Genomic DNA, 21752 nt, shown 5'->3' with positions numbered 1-21752 from the left:
TTCCTCATCTTCTACCAAGTTTTTTTTCTCAATCCTTCCATATTTCCCACATACTCTCCTGTTTTTATCATGGGTCAAAGATCATATGGCCCCTTCAACAAAATTTTTCTACATCCCTCTTTTGAGTTCCTTTCTTCCCATCTGGTTTATAAACTGCCATCCTTTCTCTAGACTCCAGTACATGCGATAAGAACTTTGTTTGAATTAACTAACTACAAATTACACTAGATCAAATAATACCCTTGCAAAAACTGTGCCCAATGCTAGGGGCTCATGCCTGTAATCCTAGCTACTCAGGAGACTGAGGTCTGAGGATCTCAGTTCAAAGCCAGCCCAGGCAGAAAAGTGCTTGAGATGCTTATCTCCAATAAACTATGAAGAAGCCAGAAGTAGAGCTGCAGCTCAGGCGGTATAGCTGGAGCCTTGACCAAAAGAAGTTCAGGGACAGTATCCAGGCCCTGAATTCAAGACCCAGGACTGGCACAAAAACAAGCAAACAAAATAAACTACTGTTCACAACTTTATCACTAATATATGAGTATGTTATAAAACATAGCAAAAAGGATCATTAAGCAAAGAATTGCTGGTATAGAGTGGAAGCTAGTAAAAGTCAATAAAGGGACTTCTCTGTATGTAGTCTCCACAATTTCTGATTTTGGAATTTGACATAAAAAATACAAGAAAGTGGTGAGGGGAAGAGGAGAATACAGTCAAGAAATCATTGTATGTCATAGCATTAAGAAGAGTAAGGTAAAGGTTTGGGTTGAAGCATGATGAGAATATGGAAGCATGTGACATTGATCAAGATGTTACTGTCATCAATTGCTTTGATAAATGGCAAAATGAAAAAATACAAGCATGCTTATTATCTTATATTTGTGAAAAATTGCTAATACAGAGATAGGACACTGATAATGTACTAATTAGTGTTCTGATACCCAAGCAATATTATAGATCATCAGGGGCCCTATAGTTAACAAATGATTTTATTTTTCTGTTTAAGTAGTCACTATCTATGTGCTATGTCTATGATAAAACCCACTTCTTCAACTTGAGTTTAAATGGCCACCATTAACTGGCTGCTAACCATACTTTGCTACCCCTCACATCTCCAATTGAATACATAGAACAATACATTATGTTTTATAATATATATAATGATATAGTACCATACTGCTATATATTTATTAACTTGAAATGGTCTCTTCCTCATTTAAATCTTGGTCAAGTTGGAAGATCTGTCCACATTTGCTTTTACCTTCTTCATGTAAACTGACCATGAACAAGGTATTACTTTCCAAATTGTCAATAATCTATGACAGCCCTATATAAAATTGTTTTGAAAAAACTAAATCATATGAAAGTGAAATTCACAGATATATCATATTATTACCGCACCAAGGCACTGAACAGTTATTGTGAGCTATTAGTTCTATTTTTTTATTGTTCAGTCATGGAGTTTGAACTCTGGGCCTGGGCGCTGTCCCTGCACTGTTCAGCTCAAGGTGAGTGCTCTACCTCTTGAGCCACAGCACCACTTCCGGTTTTCTAGTGGTTTATTGGAGATAAGAGTCTCATGGACTTCCCTGCCTGGGCTGGCTTTAAATGGCAATCCTCAGATCTCAGCCTCCTGAGTAGCTACGATTACAGGCGTGAGCCACCAGTGCCCAGTTTATTAGTTCTATTTTTATTAGACTTATCCAATTAAAGACACCACTTAAACAAATAAGATTATTCCAGATTTAATTTCAAAATTTATAAAATATATAATAAATACAAGAGAAAAATCTTTTTAAAGGGAAATTTAACTTCAGCTTTGCATTTCAAAGAGTAAAGAAACAAAGGCTTAGGGTTTGATTTTTGCAAGCTCTCCCAAAGGAAAATAGAGAGAAATATCTCAAATTTTTGACATAGTTTAAAAACTAAAAGTTAACACATGGTAACATAATAAAAGGCAGATGTTGGGAGACTAGTTTGTCTCTTAATCATATGGAATTAAGCTCATTGACTTCCACAAATGCCCAAGAGAGCTCATGTACACAAATCACATTGGCAAGAGATAGAAATAAACAACTAGACTTCTTTTTTTCATTTTGATCTAGTAAAATCTCAGTTTACATGGGAGGAAATAAACATCCACAGATAAAAGTCACAAAGACTAAACTGTCTTTGGTTCCTTAACTACTGTTGACTTCTATAAAGTATTTAGGCAAAAGTCACCAGTTTCAGAAAATCTCTACAGACTATTTTACCATTGATTTCAGCCAAGAAAAACATCTAAGGAATTTTATACAAAAAAATTGTCCTTCATTATCTTTTTACCCCACAATAAGTAGTAGCATTGGGATACATTTTGTATCTTAAATCCATTTTGGAATATAACATATTTTTCAATAACTGCTTTTTCTCCATACTGTATCTATCCTGAAATGACTTGGTTATTTATCATGTGTCAGAAACTATGAGCTATATCCCTTTCATGATAACCACTATTCATTAATACCATTAAAACCAAAATGTATGTACAATCATATAAATTGTTCTACAAAACAGTAGTAAATTTCCCATACAAAAATATCTGACAAATTGCTTTCCTTCTAACGTATTTGAAACTACATTATTTTTGTGTCAGTCCTGGGGCTTGGACTCAGGGTCTTGCCACTGTCCCTGATCATTTTTTTTTGGGGGGGGGTCCGGTCATGGGCCTGAACTCTGGGCCTGGGCACTGTCCTTCAGCTCTTCAGCTCAAGGCTAGCACTATACAGCGCCACTTCCAGCTTTTTTTTCTTTTCTGCTTATGTCATGCTGAGGAATCAAACCCAGGGCCTCATGAATGCAAGGCAAGCACTCTACCTCTGAGCCACCTTCCCAGCTCTCCCTGATCATTTTTGTTCAAGGCTTGCACTCTACCACTTGAGTGACCAACTTTACTTCCACATCTTGTGGTGGTTAATTGGAGATAAGAGTCCAGGCTGGCTTTGAAGCTTATTCCTCAGATTTCAGCCTTTTGATTAGCTAGAATAACAGGCATGAGCCACCAATGACTAGGCTTGTGCAAACACTCAATATTTGCAATGGTTCATTGCCTTTATGTTGTACATATTGTTTATTCTGAGTTTGTTTTTGCATCAAAGTTCTCATATTGTACCTTATATTGATGGCGCTTTAAGTAAAAATACATGTTTGGTTAAATGCCTCTATTTTAATTTATCTATATTTTCATAATATTGTATTAGTCCTATAGTATCTTCACTGTTATAATTCATCCTGTAATTAAAAATTACACAGTCACTCATTTATGTACTCATTAATTCATTGAGATATTTCTATGAATCTCTGAAAGCTATACCATATTTGGTACTATAGAGATTACAAGCATAAATGGTTCTGGCACTCACCATCTTACATTCTAGGGATGAATATAAAAGCAGAGTACTCACAAAACACAAATGATCATTGATTTTCTTCTTATTTTCTATATCTATGATACTCCAGCTTCATTTCTCTTCATCATTTAAAATTCTTCCACTCACACTTTAGTTCCTCCAAATGGTATAGTAACACTAAGTAAATAACAGTCTTTCAACAATTCATATCATTTTACAACTCTTGAGCCTGACCTCAAATTCAATCCTTGATAAGAAATGTACTCATTACCTTGCTCGTGTAACTGTAACCTCTCTGTACAGTATTTTATACACATACACACATACATTATGTATACACTTTCAAACAAACCACTAATTACAGACACCACTAATTACAGACACCATATCATACTATCTTCTTTGAATGTCCTGAAAAATATACAGCATTTTGTAGATATTATCTTTTTAAACAATATAATGATGAAATTTTATCATTAAAAAATTTGACATGTTAGTTCAGGCCTGTATTCCAGCACTTGGGAGGCAGAGAGGTTATGACAAATTCAAGGCCAGCCTGAGTAATATAGTAACTTTGTTTCCAAAAAACCAAGTGCTAGGAATGTAACATAGTTGTAGATTTCTTTTTTTTTAAATAAGTTTTTTTATTGTGAAAATGCTGTACAGAGGGGTTACAATCACATGAGCAAGGTAACCAGTACATTTCTTATCAAGCATTGTTTCCTCCTCTTTTGTTTCCCCCCTACCATCCCTTCCCTCCCATCTCCACAACTACATTCTCCCCTCCCCCCCCGAAATTGTAAAGTTCGTTTTTCAACATAGCATCTTACATTTCATTGTTTCAATGGGTCAACCTGTATCCCTATTTAAACAATTTGGTTTTTCCCTTTCACTCCCCAAATTATACCAACATCCAATACAGTGAAAACAGGGGTTATTTCTAACTGAACATTTGTAAGTACTGAATTCAGTCTCCTACAGTGAAAACAAAGTTCTCCAAATACACAGTAGCAACAGTGAAATAAATCATTTGCAGACAAATACACTAAATAAATGAAGGAAGGAGGTGGGAAGAGAAGAAAAGATAAGGGAAAAAGAACATATCAAACTAAATTTCCTAAATTAGTTGACATACGAAGATTCTCATATAAATCACTTACTTTATATATGTTTTTGTATGGAATTCTACAAATCACAGCAACTCAAATGTTTACTATTGAATTGCCATAACACTTCAAATACTGGAGGGAGGTTAGTAATATTGGTAATCTGTGTTTTTCTTCAAGTTCTGCTTATCAACTTGTTAAATATAAACTTGTTCAGGATAAAAATCTATTGTGCAACAATAGAATATCTGCTCCCATATATGTTAGAAGCCTTCATTCTAAATGTATCCACAAACTCATACTATTATCCAAGAGACCACATCCAATCCTCATTTGCAATAATATACACATATCTAAAATGACATTTAAAACAAAGCCTTAGAAGTTGAATTTTGACTTTTTAAAACAAGGATATTATAATGACATAACTACCTAATTAGGTTTAATTTGTTCCTTAAATTAATAGTAGCAGGAGTGCTAGCCATGTGATAGAAATAATATATCTCTAAATTGTGTAATAAGAGCTCCTATTGCTTTCAAATTAGTTGGGTTAATGAGAAATACTTCATTCTAAATTTTTATGAAATGATCATATTTGTAATTTTGAAGTAAACATTATACATAATTAACATGCTATAAAAATCCTGTTATTTTAATCATATTTTATATGTTATCTTTATTTTTATATATACTGGGGTTCTTTGGTTGTGAAGCTTGAACTGTGGGCTTGGGTGCTGTCCCTGAGTTCTTCAGTTCAAGGCTAGCACTCTACCACTTGAGGCACAGTACCACTTCCCATTTTCTGGTAGTTTATTGGAGATGAGATTTTCAGGGACTTTCCTGCCTGGGTTGGCTTTGAACACAATCCTTAGATCTCAGCTTCTTGAGTAGCTAGGATTACAGGCATGAGCTACTGTCACCCTGCTTATTTTTATATATTCTTAATTATTAAGATATCTAGATTCAGTTTTCTAGTGGCCATGGTGAATTTTAAAAATGTTTCTAATAACTGTCATGAAGAGAATTGAATTTGAATTGTGTTTATTAAACTTTCAAAAAGATTGATAAATCAAGAATAAAAATAAATGCTAAGAAAAAAATAAGTCTATGTAATTTTGGTTAATATGCAAGATCCAACATCAGAAATTGATTTTTACTCCCTGGCATTAATGTCTCTGGTTTTATAGGTTGGGCTGGGCATGAAGATTGAGCTATTAATCTTTTAAGAAGAAGTTGCCAAACATACTCTTCTTCTACTTGATCTATGGAGGTCAGTAATGATGATATTCAGTAAACTGCATATCTCCTTCTCCCTTCACAGGTGCCATGGTAACAGACATCATCTGAAATTAGCTCAAGTTATAAAAGTATCTTCATAAAATAATATTGATTCTCAAGTTAATACAGTTAATATCCCTAAACCAACCAAACAAGTAGACAGTCTTCCATTTAGGAAGTCCATTTGCTGTTGGTATAGACAGAGGGAGAAAGAATAACAATTCATATTATGGAATAAAGTTAAGATGCTAAATTTCCAGTGCTGTCTGTCCTTAGCTGTCATTTTACACTATGTTATAAAAGTACATTTTTTGAGAGGTAACAAGTAGGCATGTGATAACTAGATTCTTTTTTTTTGATGGTTCTGGGGGCTGAACTCAGGCCCTGTCAGTGAGCTTTTTTGTGTTCAAAGCTAATGTACTACCGCTGGAGCCACAGCTCCAATTCCAGCTTTTTCTTAGGAGTTTATTGGAGATAAGAGTCTCACCGATTTTTCTGCCCAGGCTGGCTTTGAATTATAATCCTTGACACTCAGCCTCCTGAGCAGCTAGGATTACAGCCATGAGCCACCAGCACCCAGCAACAACCAAATTCCTAAATTGAAGACATAGCTTCAGAATTTCCATCTAATTTCTGATATTTTAGCAATATCTACCTGAAACAATATGTCATCAAAAATAAAAGAAAATGAAATTTGAAATGGGTCATTGAGTTTTTCCAGGTCACTAGAGGAGGAGATAAGAAGTTTCTAGTCCTTCCATATTTCTGGCTTTGTTCCATGTTTCTCAAATGTACAATTTGTTTCCAAATTAGATCTTATAGAGAATAAATCTGAATTATTTGTGACTTCAATAAATAAAGCATAGATCTGACATGCTCAGAAACAAGTGAATAAAAACAGCATTTTATATAATTAGGTCTAACAATCATAAGCCTTATGATGTTTTAAAGTTTTATCAATAATCATAGTCTTACAGTTTTCTTTCATTTACAAAATCCAGAAAAACAGATGAAACTTTATGCAAATACAAAGACACTTTTTTTAACTTGCTTATGACCACAATGGCATGCGTGCGCACGCACGCACACACACACACACACACACACACACACACACACACACACACACGACCAAATGGTAAAGGATCATCAATAGACTCACAAAATATATTTAACTTGAACTCTTGTCCAAACACAAAGCCCTTCCCAATTTCTTCTTAGAGGTTGTTTTGTTTTTTCCAGAAGGCATTCATGAAAAGAGAACTGCTCTTTATTTTCCTTGAATGTAACCTTTTCCACTGTATCATAAACATGATTTTGAAGCCTCTTAACCTAAAAGACTGATAAGGTTGCTGCACAGCCCAATCTCATCCCCTTCATCCCTTCTCCTTTCTGAATTCCAAAGGCAACATCTGTTATATTATAGCACTCTACAGCTCTTGAATGTTATTTCATCTTTGTTTACTATCCCTCTGGAACTAATAGGAAACATATCCTAGTTCTAGCAGCAAGAAATATAATGTGTATGCACTTGTTTTATAACTAAAAGTTATAACTTCAAAAGTTTTGTAACTAATCATGAAGCAGGAGCCTGGCCAGGCTTTGTGTATCAATGGCTTACTAGGTACATTTTTAAATGACTACATACTCAATTATAGATATATTAACCATTACTTTACTCTCAGTATCAACCGTCAGATAGAAACTCTGATGCTTAGTAATGTGTAAAGTTTTTCACAAGTTTTAAAATAACCTGCTTAAGAGCTCTTTTCCCTACTATTATACTCTAATTTAAATTTCTTAGTTAAGTATTATGGAATGTCCTATGGAAGTTTCTTCAAAAATACTGATTCTTCCCCTGAAATGCATCCAATCAACACAGCAAATCAGCTGTAATACAATCCTAAAAAGAATGTGTCTTAAGCACAACTGAAAATGAAATGCTAAGCTATAATATTTTGTATAATATTGAAAATGATACTGTGAAAGAAAGCTGGAAATCATACTATATGATTTGTTTAGCATTGAACTCATTCTAATTCCTAGTAATCAGCAGTATAGGCTACATTCATTTCAACCCATTCCCATTTTTTAAATTTCCCATCAATACACTCATATACCTACAATATCTCCACAATGTGGATTCCACACATTTTTCCACCTCTTACGGATGGCACGTCTGTGAATGTGGCATCATCATTTTAAACCATGAACATGAGGAGAGGGGAAGGGAACAGTTCTTACCAGAACCTCGCTTGGTCACAACCTTCAAACTCTGAGTAAAAGTAGCATACAAGAGAATCAAATGTGGAATCGGAGCTTTCATCTTTCAGCGCTTAAAGTCTGCTCCCTAAAGATTAAAAGAAAAAAAAAACATACATTGTAAAAGATATATAGAAATATTCTAAGATTTTTGTACAACTTTTGGTCAAAGATAATTGAGACAAATACAAAAAGTAAAGAATAGGACCAGTGTCTTTTTTATATTTTCCCATATGTTGTGATTTCACATTAAATCAAAATTGGTAATGTCAAATGATGTCCCTGTAAGCCTATAAAAATGTTTTAATATCTTGTATTCCCTTAAGGTTTCAAGTTTCTCTAAATTTATTGCCCCTGGTTGTATTTAAATAAGTCGGAACAATCCATGCAAAAGAACTATTTCACTAACAATTTATTTTTAATGTAAAGTCCCCTAAGTGACATTTTAAAATATGCCATCCTGAATAGAATGTAATTTTACCCAGTGTTATTCTTCCTAATCAAGATGAAACCATAATTTGTATGCCTCTAAAGATTTGTGATTTCACAAACTCTCTTTCAGAAACCTCAAAAAGACACTTCATGGGATTTTAAGACTTTTGTCTCTATCAAAAGAAGCTACAAAGTGGAAAATACAAAAATATGCACCAGTTTGTTCTGTTACAAGGTTATCAGCAGGGAAGGACATTACCTTACTGCTTTTTGTTTCCAAATAGCAAAATGTTTCACTTGAAGTTTCAATTAAGTATACGTTTTCTACCCTCAGAAAAAGGTGTACTTTGTTTTTCTACTTTTTTGAGATAAAATGCACAAATTTGCATGAAAGTGTATATTGTGATGCCATGATAAATATATATGTCACAAAATATCACAATCATGTTGGTTTAAGACATCTATCTCTTGATACAGTAAACATATTTTGGTAAGAGACCAGAACACTTAAAATTGACCCTCAGCAAAGTTTACATTACAGAGTTATTAACTTTGGCCTGTATTTGATTCACAACATACATTCATCATACAACTGTAAGCCTGAATGCTTTAACCAGCTTTCCCCAATTTTTCCTAGCCTTTGGCAATTAGCCATTCTATCCTTCTACTTTTATCTTTTGTTGTATAAGACTGAAATAGTAAAGGTGAAAGACTGAATTTCAAACAGTGGCTACTCAGAACACCATTTAAATATATTGTTCACTCATGACAGCACAAGTGTCTGTAAGATCTCTGAGGACTGCTCATGTCCAGCTTTCCATCATGATGACTTTATTAAAGATGTGGAAACTGAAATGCTGATTGGACACAATTTTTGCTCTCCAAGGGTTTCACACATCACTGAATATTTCAAATGATTAAATCATTCACGTTAATAAGTCAGTTAAAATACATTTTAATTTACAAAACAAAATCAAAAGCTCTTCACTTGCAGCCAAATGCCATCATATTAATCTGAAAATCAGAGAATTTATATAATCATATTGAGAATAAGCTATTTGAATTCCAACATACCTTTAGATGATAGCTGGCTTTTCTTTGCTAAACATGGAACTTGGCATCACATTAAGACATAAATGAACCCTAGTCCAAAGTGCTGATTTATCAGGCACATCTGAGAAACTGCCATATTAAAATGTAAGCTTGAGTCATGTATTCCCCAAACTCCAGTCCCAAATCTTATTTCCCAGCCATCTTACTAACAGGAGCTGCAGGAAATATTCAAGTTGATATCTTTAGCCTTCAGGTTAGCAGTAAGAATCAGTTCTGTTCTCAGTGTGAGTTTAATCAGTGCTGCCCAAGAAACTCCAGATCCAACTATGCACAGAAAACCCTTCCAGCTTAACTATCTTTTACTTTACTCTCATTCAAAATACTATTTCCTTACTCATTTCATTTCTATAAGACATTTAGTACAGTTTTCAATTCTATTTCTTAAAATTAAATTGGTTTGGGATGTACCAACATGGTGACACCAAAATCCTTAAGTGATCTCTTGAAACTATTTATCAGGGAAAACAAAACAACAACAAAAATATATAGCATTTTAGAGACTTAATATCTTGGTAAATCCATAGTAATCTTTTCAACCTTCTTTGTGGAAATTTCTTATATCTTAAAGTGAAAAAATTAAGTATGACTAGTCAAAGATATTCAAGCTTTGCTATGCTGTTAGCAAAATAAAAATTTATACCCAGATAAAGCAATGCAAATTATGTAGAGCAGTTTCCCTTTATCAGCATGGGAGATATTCTGTTACCTTCAGTGGATGTTTGAGAGTACAGATAGTACCAAGTTTATTGCATACTGTTTTTATTTCCTATACATACATACTGATGACAAAGTTTAATTTGTAGGTTAGAAATCAACAACAGAAAATCAACAAAAATTATAAAATGTATTGTAGCTAAAGTTATAGGACCCTCTCTCTATATATGTCTATTGTACTACAATCACCTTTTTAGTGATGATGTGAGATGATACAATGGCCACATGATGAGGTGAATTATGTTGACATTATGACATTGGATTATTACATAAGGGCTACTTGAACAGAAGCTCTGTGAAACTACCACAATCAATCTGATAACAAAGATGGCCACATAAAGACTAACAAGTGTTAATGGAAAATAGAGTCTGGATGTTCTTGAAGAGAGGAAAAATTTTCATTCTGGGTGACAGTGAACATGACAGTATAAGATTTTTTATCAAGCTATTCAGATATAACTCATTGATTGTTTATGAAATTTACATTTAATATTTTCAGACTATAATTGAAACTATGGAAAGTGAAACTGTGGATAAGTGGTGCCTAAACATTTGTTGAGGTTCTCACTTATTTCCTGGTTGTCACATTGTAATTCATACTAGCAGCAAACTAATTCACTTAGTTTAGAAGTTGAGGATGGTAGGGGAAAAACAAAGGAGTAGGCAACAATGCTCAATAGGAAATGTACTCATTATCTTGCTCATGTAACTGTAACCCCTCTCTACAGAACTTATACAATAAAAAACGTACAAAAACATACAAAAAAAGGAACATAACCAAATGTACTCAGTACCTTACTCATGTAACTATAACCCCTCTTTACGACATCTTTACAATAAAATAAAATTTAAAAAAAGAAGACAAAAAGAAGGCTTCAAATTCTAGGTGAATGGGCCTAAACCTACTCATCTATTTCTTATGAAGAATATAATGAACTATTTAATTTCTAATAAATTACTCCTTAATCATACACAGAATCAGTATATTACAGTGCTTATAAGTAATAAGTCTGCCTGTTATTTTTTTCATCTCATCTTTACCACCTATAAACTGTATGATCTTTGGTAAAAAACTCATCTCCTCTGTGGCTAGTTTCTCTACTACTACTACTACTTCTACTACTCCTACTACTCCTACTAATACCAAATTAGTAAATAAAAGGTGCTATAGTTATTTCTGATAGTAATGACATAATATTATTGATCCAACAAATATCTTCTTGCTGTGAAAGTTTTTATAGATCAACAAATTCTACCCCACACTAATAACCTTTATCTTTCTTTTTTTCCTGGCAGTACAGGGGTTTGAACTCAGGGTCTCTCTTTCTAGGCAAGGATTTTGCCATTTGAGTCGCACCTCCTCCTAGTCATATCTCTTTCTATTCTACTAGATTTGGTGCTCCTGCAACACAATTGAGTGTTTTATTCAACTTTATTCCATTCAATGTTTAATGAATACTAGCAGGAAGGAAGGAAGGAACGAAGGAAGGAAGGAAGGAAGGAAGGAAGGAAGGAAGGAAGGAAGGAAGGAAGGGAGGGAGGGAGGGAGGGAGGGAGGGAGGGAAGAAGGGAGGGGTAGATATGGCTGTTATTCTATTCAGTACAACATAGGCATTCAAACCTATCACTTGATAAACACTTATTGAGCATAGACTAGTTACAAGATGCAGTGCTATGGTACAGTGGGGACACAAAGTCACTGCAATGTAGTCTAATAAAGAAGGCTCACACACCAATAAAGGAGATAAATGCTTACTTACTTAATTAGACTGGTCCTGTTGCCATATGGCCAGTATAATGTGCTGAGGGAGTGAAGGGACAAATCTATTAATTCTGTTCCAGGTTGAGTCTACTGAAGTCATAGGAAAGGACTTTTAAAGGAAGAAGAATTTCATCTAGGCCATGAAGAAAAGACTTTCTATGGGAAAGGACATTCTGGATAGAGAACAAAGAATTCATGAACTAGTTTTAGGTAGAATAATGCCCCCCACCAAACATGTCCACATAAAAATCCTTAGAAACTGTGACTACATTACCTTGCAGAGAAAAAGGACTGAGTACGTGTAATTAAGGAATTTAAGATGGGAGATGATCATTGAATTGTCTAAAGTAATTGCTAATTCTTTTATAGATGGAACATAGAAAAATTAAAACCAGAGAATGAAAAGACATGGGTGGAAATTAAAAGGCAGAGATTTAGATGTTATGCTTTGAAAATGGAAGAAAAGTCTCTGAAGAATATTTGTTGCCTTTAAAAGCTACAACAGTTAAGGAAACAATTTGTTCTTTAGATCATCCAGAATAAATGCAGATATACCAATGCCTTGATTTTATCTCAGAAAGACCTATGTTGGACTTCTGCACTCCAGAATTAGAAAATAAAAATTTAGATTGTTTTAAGCCACTAAAGGTGGTAATAATTTAGTACCAATAAAAGAAACCTAATGCAACATAGAGGCCAAATTACAAGTTTTAAGACTGTAGTATAATTAGACCACAGGTTGTAAGGAGTAATAACAGAAGTTGTAACTACCAACGTACACTATTACTAGCAAAATAAGTTAGATAAGAAGTTGGGACTGTTCTTTCAGGTCTCCCCAAATTTTACTCATGTTTTATCAAAGTTCATTACCCAAAAGCATTTCCTACATTCTGATCTCTTTAAATCGCAATGCATTTTACGTATACTGACTATTTTTCCTCAGAATATACATTACAACTTTCTCAAGTTTCTACTTGTACCATTTTCATACAATTCTAAGATCCTTTGCAGTTTAGACAATGATAAGTTAATGAATGCTTTTTAGACATTAATATGAATTGTTGTTTATAAAATTTACGTTCAAGTTGGAGGAACTACTTAGCAGTGGTACAGAAACAAGAAGAAGAAGGAGGAGGAGGAAGAGGAGGAGGAGGAGGAGGAAGAGGAGGAGAAGAAAGTAGGCCTTAATATAACAACAGCAAAGTCATTCTTTCTGATGGAGGCATAGAATTCTATTGTGTATATATATATATACACACCACATTTTCTTGATCTATTCATCTACTGAGGGGGCATCTGGGTTGCTTCCATATCTTAGCTATGATAAATAATGCTGCAATAAATATAGTTGTGCCGGTAGCTTTGGTATGGTCTTGCTTGTGATCATTGGGGTAAATGCCCAAAAGTGGGATTGCTGGGTCATAGGGGAGCTCTATGTGGAGTCTTTTGAGGAACCTCCATACCACTATCCAAAGTGGTTGAACAAGATTACACTCCCACCAACAATGACATTGCCCCATTTGTTAGGAAATGGAAAGACTTGGAAAAAATTATATTAAGTGAAATAAGCCAGGCCCAAAGAAACATAGGTCCCATGGTTTCCCTTATTTGCAATAACTAGTATATGTCTGAGACAAGCAGAAACTGTCAGATAAGTTGATGTTAGGCGAAATGAACCCTAAGATAAGGACTCAAGCAACAAAGATATTTCTTTGTTGCTTTGTATGTCCCTCCCCCACAGTATAACCCCTGTTTTCACTGTATTTGATGTTAGTATAATTTGTGGAGGGAAGGGAAAAAATAAATTGTTTAAACAGGGATACAGGTGGACCCATTACAACAATGAGATGTACAATTCGTTATGTCGAAAAACGAACTTTACAACTTTGGCGCATGGGGTGGGGAGGTCAAGGGGGGGAGATGGGAAGGGGGGGAGATGCTTGATAAGAAATGTACTCATTATCTTGCTCATGTAATTGTAACCCCTCTGTGAGGTATTTTCACAATTTAAAAAAAACATATAATAACAGCAAATACTCAGGAAACAAATCACATCTGGAATTAAAACACAGTGACATTACAGAGTATTGAAAAGAAGAATCAGGAATAGGTGGCTCATGATTGTAATCTGAGCTAATCAATAGGTTGAGATTTGAGGATCAGTTCAAATCCAGAGTGAACAGAAAATCCATGAGACTCATGAGACTCACTAAGCCATATTCCCAGAACCAGATGCAACAGTGATACTCACAAGACAATGCATTGGAAATAAACTATACAACCTGGAGATGTGGGTTGGGGGGACAGAAAGTAAGAGAAAAATGAGGGAGGGGGTAACAATTTAGATAAGGAATATACTCGCTACCTTTTGTATATAACTGTAACCCCTGTGTATATCACCTTGACAATTTTTTAAAAAAAACTATTATCTAAGAACTTGGTAGAGAGATGGAAATGAAAATATTGAAGTTATAGCTGATGTTGAAGTCATAGATTAAGATAAGAAGAACAAATAAAGAGAGATGGTCTACATTTTCAGTCCTGGGATCTAAACATAGGTAAAGTATAAGCAAATGAAATTAAGGAAGCATAAATTAGGAAGGACTTGTGATAGTGAAGCAAGAAAGCATAAAGATATAATTAGAACACATGTATAATGAGGATTCAAATAGAGAACTATTTTAGGAGTTGGAAGGATCCTGGTCATCTTTATATTACAAGCATTAAAACATAATCGTAAAATTTTAAATGGAAAATGAGCTTTATTTGCTATTTTTCTGAGTGACAAGATTCAGAGTCCACAAATGAAGGTAAAAAAAAGTTGAGAGATGGCTCCTGTTAAGGAGAGAGAAACTTCTGTGCAAAATGAAGTAAAGGGTAAACAGTACCAGAGGAAAAAAAAGTAATTAAAAAGTAAGAGATATTAGATGAAGAGATTTAGAACACACCCTTCTAAAGGCAAAAAATAAATTCAAGTAGATGAAAACAAAGGTAAATTTAGACGGGAAATGTGAAGACACTACACGCTTATATTATTCTATTTGTAAGTATAGTAAATGAATTTTCAAATGAAAAAGAACTAGATTAAGGAGTCTTATTGTATAGTGTTAGGTAAGATACTTATTTCATAGGCATGAGTAGATATTGTGTTTATTTCATGTTTTACCTATTTGCCACATAATGAGGTAGCAAATATCTGATTCGATGTTTACATTTAGAAGCAAAATAATTGTCCTTATGGTCACTGTTAGTGTTCAACAATACAATTCATCACAGATTTGGGGGCGGGGCTGGGGACAATGTCTAACTTTGTAGCCTGGGCTGCCCTTCAATTCATGATTTTCCTGTTCTGCTTCCTGAGTTTTGGTAAGATAAGCCTATACTACCATATGAAATTAATTTTGAATATTTGAAAACACTAGCTCTTCTTATATCTCTTTCCCATCTTGGATATTATATAAAACCTATCCCAAAGACTGATCTAATCAATTTGATTTATTCCTTAACATTTTCAAATTACTGTTAAAATATCAACATTAAAATAAGCATTTTTCACTCTAATAAAAATTCAGTTTATGTTTGTGCAAGGCACAGATATAGCATATTTTCTAAGCACTCAATTTACATAAAGCAATGAACGTTAATGTTGTAAGATAGATTCCCTATGGAGAGGATAAACAGAGGTTCTTCATGACTCTACAACTGAAATTTACTAAAAGGCATGATATTTAAAATTAGTCACAGGCAATCTTGCCCCTTATATCAGGAATCTTTGACTATTATTCTGAGAACGATTAAACCTTAAAATGAAAAGAGTTATATATTTGGTTTTAAAATTTCTGCATTGAGTGGTATTCAAGGATATAAAAATATATTACCTGAAACATGGTAGATTGAAGGGAGAACTCAAATAGTGTAATTCCTTAGAAAGGCAGAGCCAAAGTTAAAAAAAATAAAATAAATACCAGGAAGCAGATACTAGAAAGGTATGGAGTAGGCCAAGAATAAAGAGTAGACTTGATAAGGAAAAGGATAGAATGATCAAATATATACCCAACAAAATAAAGAGTGAAGAGAGTCAGGTGTTTCATGCTTGTAATCCCAGCTACTCAGGTAGCTGAGATCTGAGGACCATAGTTCAAAGCCAGCCAGGGCACAAAAGTCCATGAGAATCTTATCTCCAATAAACCACCAGAAAACTAGAAGTGGCAATGTATCTCAAAGTGTTAGAGCACTAGCCTTGAGCAAAAAGTGCTCAGGTATAGACTCAGGCCCTGAGTTCAAGCCCCAGGAATAACAAAAAAGAACAAATGGTACACTGGTGAACTTGTAAAACCACTAGTGAAAATAAATAATATTAATAATAGTTAACAATATGTTCAATATAAGTTGCAGATTAGTCAAGATCATATTTTTAGATCATATAAAATATGTTTATGCCATTATGATATTTGAATCAATTTGTAAAACATAGTTACATGTTTGTTTTGTAAGTAGTTCTAACCAGAAGAACATTCATCCACATAGAGCTTGACTGATGAGGGAATGCTAGGGATCTGGATCTTATAACCAAATTTCTATACTGCTCTATTCTGCTCATTTGATGAAAAAGTCAAGGTGTCAATAAAATTGACAGTCATATGGTTCTTGACAGTTTCTCCTAAAGATGATGATGAATAAAGTACTCAGAAGACTAATGGCCTTGACTAAAATATGTGTGGTCCTTATTTAAATGTTGTTTAAAGAATTAAACACAGTATCCTTTGATGTAAAGCCACTGAGTGCAATGCTATGTCCTGCAAACCAGCACACTGGAGCTGTAAACTATGGGAAAACTGACAGACCTATTGTGTGTGGGACCAGATAGGTCTGGTAAGGGGAGATGTTTTCAACTGTCAAGAAGTTCAGTTCTTACTACCCAGCAGGTTAGAAATCAATATTGCTTAAGGAGCAAAATACTATAAGGAGTTCTCATTTAAAAAATGTTAGTCAAATTTTCATATAATCAATGAAGAAAATGATTAGTGACATACAAAATTAGAAAAGAGAACTTACAAAAATACACCATACTAACATCAAATATGGGGAGTGGGATGTAGTTGTGGAGATGGAATGGAAGGGATGGTAGGGGAAAAACAAAGGAGGAGGCAACAATGCTTGATAAGAAATGTACTCATTACTTTTCTCACGTGATTGTAATCACTCTGTATAGTATTTTCACAATAAAAAACTTATTGATAAGGTCAGATAAGTTGATGTTAGGTGAAATGAATCCCAAGATAAGTATTCAAATGTTTTTCTTTCATGTGATTGTTTCTAACATATTTATAAGATGATTTCTTTGTTGCTTTGTATGTCCCTCCCCCACGGTATAACCCCTGCTCTCACTGTATTTGATGCTGGTATAATTTGTAGAGGGGAAGGGCAAAAACAAATTGTTTAAATAGGGATACAGGTGGACCCATTGCAACAATGAGATGTACAAGTTGTTATGTGGAAAAACAAATTTTATAACTTTAGCGGTGGGGCAGGGATGGGAAGGGATGGGAAGGGGAAACAAAGGAGGAGGCAACAATGCTTGATAAGAAATGTACTCATTACCTTGCCCATGTAATTGTAACCTCTCTGTATGGTATTTTCACAATAAAACAATACACAATAACATAAGATGCTAAGAATAATATGAATCTTACTAAATTTTTAATGATCCAGAATGGATAGGTTTCTGGAAATACAAGTTATCAAACTTTACAAAACAATGTAATTATTAACAGCCCCAAACCATTTACAATTCAAAATGCTATTAACGGGTAGACTGCTCAAAATGACTGGAGAATAAAACAAATAAGAATACTTCCAAACTTCCAAGAAACAGAATATGTTGCAAGGAAAAACAATAATTATATTTGTGATCATTTAGAAAATATTTTTCAAATGGGCAAAACAAACTAGTACAACAATTATAAGTAATGTACCCAATTCTAAAAGCTACACTTGCACTAGCAGCGAGAGCTAATTTTACATTATTTAGCTTTGATCTGGAACTCCTAGGCAGTGAAACAAAACAGGAAAAATAATGGTAACTAAGCCATCAAAAAAGTAAGCTCCAAAATTTTCATTATTTGCAGTTGAAATTATAAAAACAGAAAATATCATGCCACTAAAACCGAAAATAATGTTCTCTAAGATGAAAATGTTGACACCATTTTGTCGTCACCATTTTCAATTTTGGTCATAAACTAACCTTTTTCCAAATAGATACTTCTGCTTAAAATCTAAATGATTTTTTTATTACTGAGTAGTCAAATAAAAATCACGGAGAGTACAAATTTAGAAAAAAAGGGAAAAAGAATTTACTAGGATTTGAACATTGTACATGGTAGTTCTAGACATATCTATTTAAAGTATTAATGCAAAAATTGATATATATATCAATGAAAGACATACATAAAGATGAAAGAAAGCATAACATTAAACAATGCATGCTAACGAAAACAGATTTCCACTGTACAGAAAAATAATGCTTTGGAAAAAATGACTATTTGGACCAAATATTAGTAAATCTCACAGATCACATTCTGAAGTAGAAAGGCCAAAAGCTATGTACATATGACCATATAAGACGATATTAAGCAAAATGAACCCCAAGATAGGGACATATAGTCATATAAGATGATGTTAATCTAAATGAACTGCAAGATAGGGACACAAATATCTTTTTTCTTGCTTGCTATTGTTTCTAACATATTTATAATGTACCATGTGATTTTTTTGTTTCTTTGTATGTTTCTCCCCCATGGTATAACCCCTGTTTTCACTGCATTTGATGTTGGTGCCTTGCATCTTGTATATACACTTCTTTAATTTGGGGAGGAGAAGGGAAAAAACAACACGCTTAAACAGGGATACAGGTTGACCCTTTGTAACAATGAGATGTACAAGACACTATGTTGAAAATGAACTTTACAACTTTGGCGGGGAAGTGGGGGATGAGAAGGGGGTAGTTGTGGAGGTGAGAGGGAAGGGATGGCAGGGGGGAAACAAAGGAGGAGGTAATAATGCTCAATAGGAAATGTACTCATTACCTTGCTAATGTAACTGTAACCCCTCTGTACAACATTTTTACAATAAAAAATGTACCAAATTTTAAAAAAGAAAACACCATAACAGCCAGGTGCAAGTAGTTTTGCCTGTACTCCTGGTTATTTGGGAGACTGAGGGGAGGAACTTGATTGCAGGCCAAATGAGGCAGGAAAAAGTCTTTAAAATTCTATCTCAATGGAAGAAGCTAGGAATGTTGCCATGCATCTGTCATCACAGCTATGACAGAAAGCCTAAAATAGATCACTCACTGTCTGGGTATATGTCTAGGCAGGAAGAGAAACCTTAACTCAAAACCAATCAATGGAGAAAGGGGCTAGAGACATTGATTATTATCGAGGGCCTGCTTGGCAAGAGTGAGGGTTTGAGTTCTAGAAAAAGCCATGTATGGAGAGAGCCACAAAGGAAGTAATAGCAGATAGTCTCAAGGAGTTGATTATATCAAACCCAAAGCCACAAACAGCTGATTTCTGAATTCAAAATCAAAAAAAATTGCATGAACTTATGAGACCTAAAGTCTCAGATGACCTATGAGTTCTAGCTCTTCTTTGCTTTTAGTTTTGTGAGACCTTGATTTGAAGACCCAGGGAACTCTGTTCAATGGGTAAGTAGTATACCACTTTGCTCATTAACCCCCATAGACATTTAGATAATAAATTATTAAATTATTAAATGGTTTAATTAGTAATACAAAGGACTGGTAAATTATAGAGAATATCTGTAAGATGGAATATTACTCATTCATTACAAACATGTTTAAAGTTAATCACTTGGAAAAAAGTCACAATAAAATGTAAAGGAAGCAAAAGTAGGATACAATGTTATACAGAGAGCATTATCCTTATTAAATATAGTAATATAAATGACTGGAAGAACTTCATCACAGTATATCATATAAATTTTATTATCATAATTATACTTGGTTTGCTGTTTCCCCATACTGTTACATTTTTCCAATTGAAAAAGATGCAAACATATATAGCTTTACATAAAATTATATATGTATATATATTTGTCCTTATTTTAAATATCATTTTTTTGGGTCCGGTTGTGGGGCCTTGAACTCTGGGCCTGGGCGCTGTCCCTCAGCTCTTCAGCTCAAGGCTAGCACCCTACCACTTGAGCCCCGTTGCCCTTTCGGGTTTTTTTTTTTTGCTTATGTGGTGCTGAGGAATCGAACCCAGGGCCTCAGGCATGCAAGGCAAGCACTCTACCACTGAGCCACCTTCCCAGCCCCTTAAATATCATTTTTAAAGAGTCATGCATTCAAATTTCATCCATTTAAAAATGTAGGTAATTCAATGTAAACTTAATTTTTGCAAGCCAAAAACATTTTCATCTTTATAGATAACATTGCACAGAGTATTTTCTATTACAATTTTTAATATTCTCAGCCATAGGTTTTCTTTTAATATAACAATAAGGCAAACACTAGGATCTTACTAAACTCCCGATCTTACTAAAATAAATTTTAAGGAACTGGAATTGTAGCTCAGTGATACAGTGCTTGCCTAATATGCACAAAATCATTCTTTTATCCCCAGAAAAGGAGAAGAAGGTGGAAGAGTGAGTAGGAGAGGAGAGGAGCAGAAGATTAGAGGGAAAAGAGGAGGAGAAGAGAAAGGAGTGTGAGAAAAAAGAGAGTTATAACATTGTCTCTCCCTCCCTCTCCCTCTCTCTCTGTCTCTGTCTCTCTGTCTCTCTCTCTTTCCATCTCTGTCTCTCTGTCTCCCTGTCTCTGTCTCTCTCTGTCTCTGTCTCTCTGTCTCTCTCTGTCTCTCTCTCTCTCTCTCTCACACACACACACACACACTTCCTGTTTTCTTTATAGTACTCATTAAAATGTTCCAAGCAGATAAGCACTAAGAAACCATTTATGGGTAACAAAAGTGATATGTACACAGTACAATATTATGCCAAGAAATGGATCCAAATGATACTATGTGAAGGAAATATTCGAGAGTCAGGAATGAGCAATATAGACTACAATCTATCCAGCCCATGGAGAATTACAGACTCTAAGGATTATCCAAACCTGTGTGTTCACCTTTGTCTTTGTAAAGTCTGTAAGGATAAAATGAATATCCCGAAAACTAATCACAATGTAAGTAATTCTTATCCTCAGAAATTGAAAATAGCTACATCTGGTGCAATGCAGTTGATTATTACCCTGTGCACAGAACTATTACGGTCAAGTCATTTCAAAATTCCTTTATTGCATATGAATTTGTTGTTATGTAACAAACTACTCCAGTTGTGACATCTTTTCCTAGACCCTTAGAGGTTAGTGATGTACATTTTAGATTTTTATATGTCATACATACCTTTAAAATTATCTATTAACATTACATTCATTCATTATAATTAAACTAGTCAATGAATGCTTTGAGATAAGGTAATCATTTTTAGCTTAAATAAAATAAGTCATTGAAATGATAAATGTGTTAATTGGCTTGGTTCAATAGTTCCATGTTGTATACAATGTAATAGTATCACTATATACCTCATAAATACATAGTTTCATATACTGAATATTTGTCAATCTTCAAGGAAACTTTAAAGAAGAAATAATGGTAAACTGCCTTGGATTTGATTTTG

The 21752-nt window shown here is 34.1% G+C and overlaps 1 protein-coding gene across 1 annotated transcript in view; it reads right to left on the bottom strand.

Annotated features, from left to right (window-relative positions):
- The window catches only part of Il1rapl1 (interleukin 1 receptor accessory protein-like 1), a 1198232-nt gene that overhangs the window by 1008252 nt on the left and 168228 nt on the right, over positions 1 to 21752 (bottom strand). The window contains exon 2 of the mRNA XM_013026494.1: positions 8015 to 8120. Within this exon, the coding sequence (XP_012881948.1) occupies positions 8015 to 8096 (82 nt within the window). The 5' untranslated portion in view covers positions 8097 to 8120. The remainder of the gene's footprint in view (positions 1 to 8014; positions 8121 to 21752) is intronic.

This window comes from Dipodomys ordii, unplaced genomic scaffold (assembly GCF_000151885.1).
Source record: "Dipodomys ordii isolate 6190 unplaced genomic scaffold, Dord_2.0 Scaffold94, whole genome shotgun sequence".
Taxonomy (NCBI): domain Eukaryota; kingdom Metazoa; phylum Chordata; class Mammalia; order Rodentia; family Heteromyidae; genus Dipodomys; species Dipodomys ordii.
This window is presented reverse-complemented; position numbering and strand designations above follow the sequence as displayed.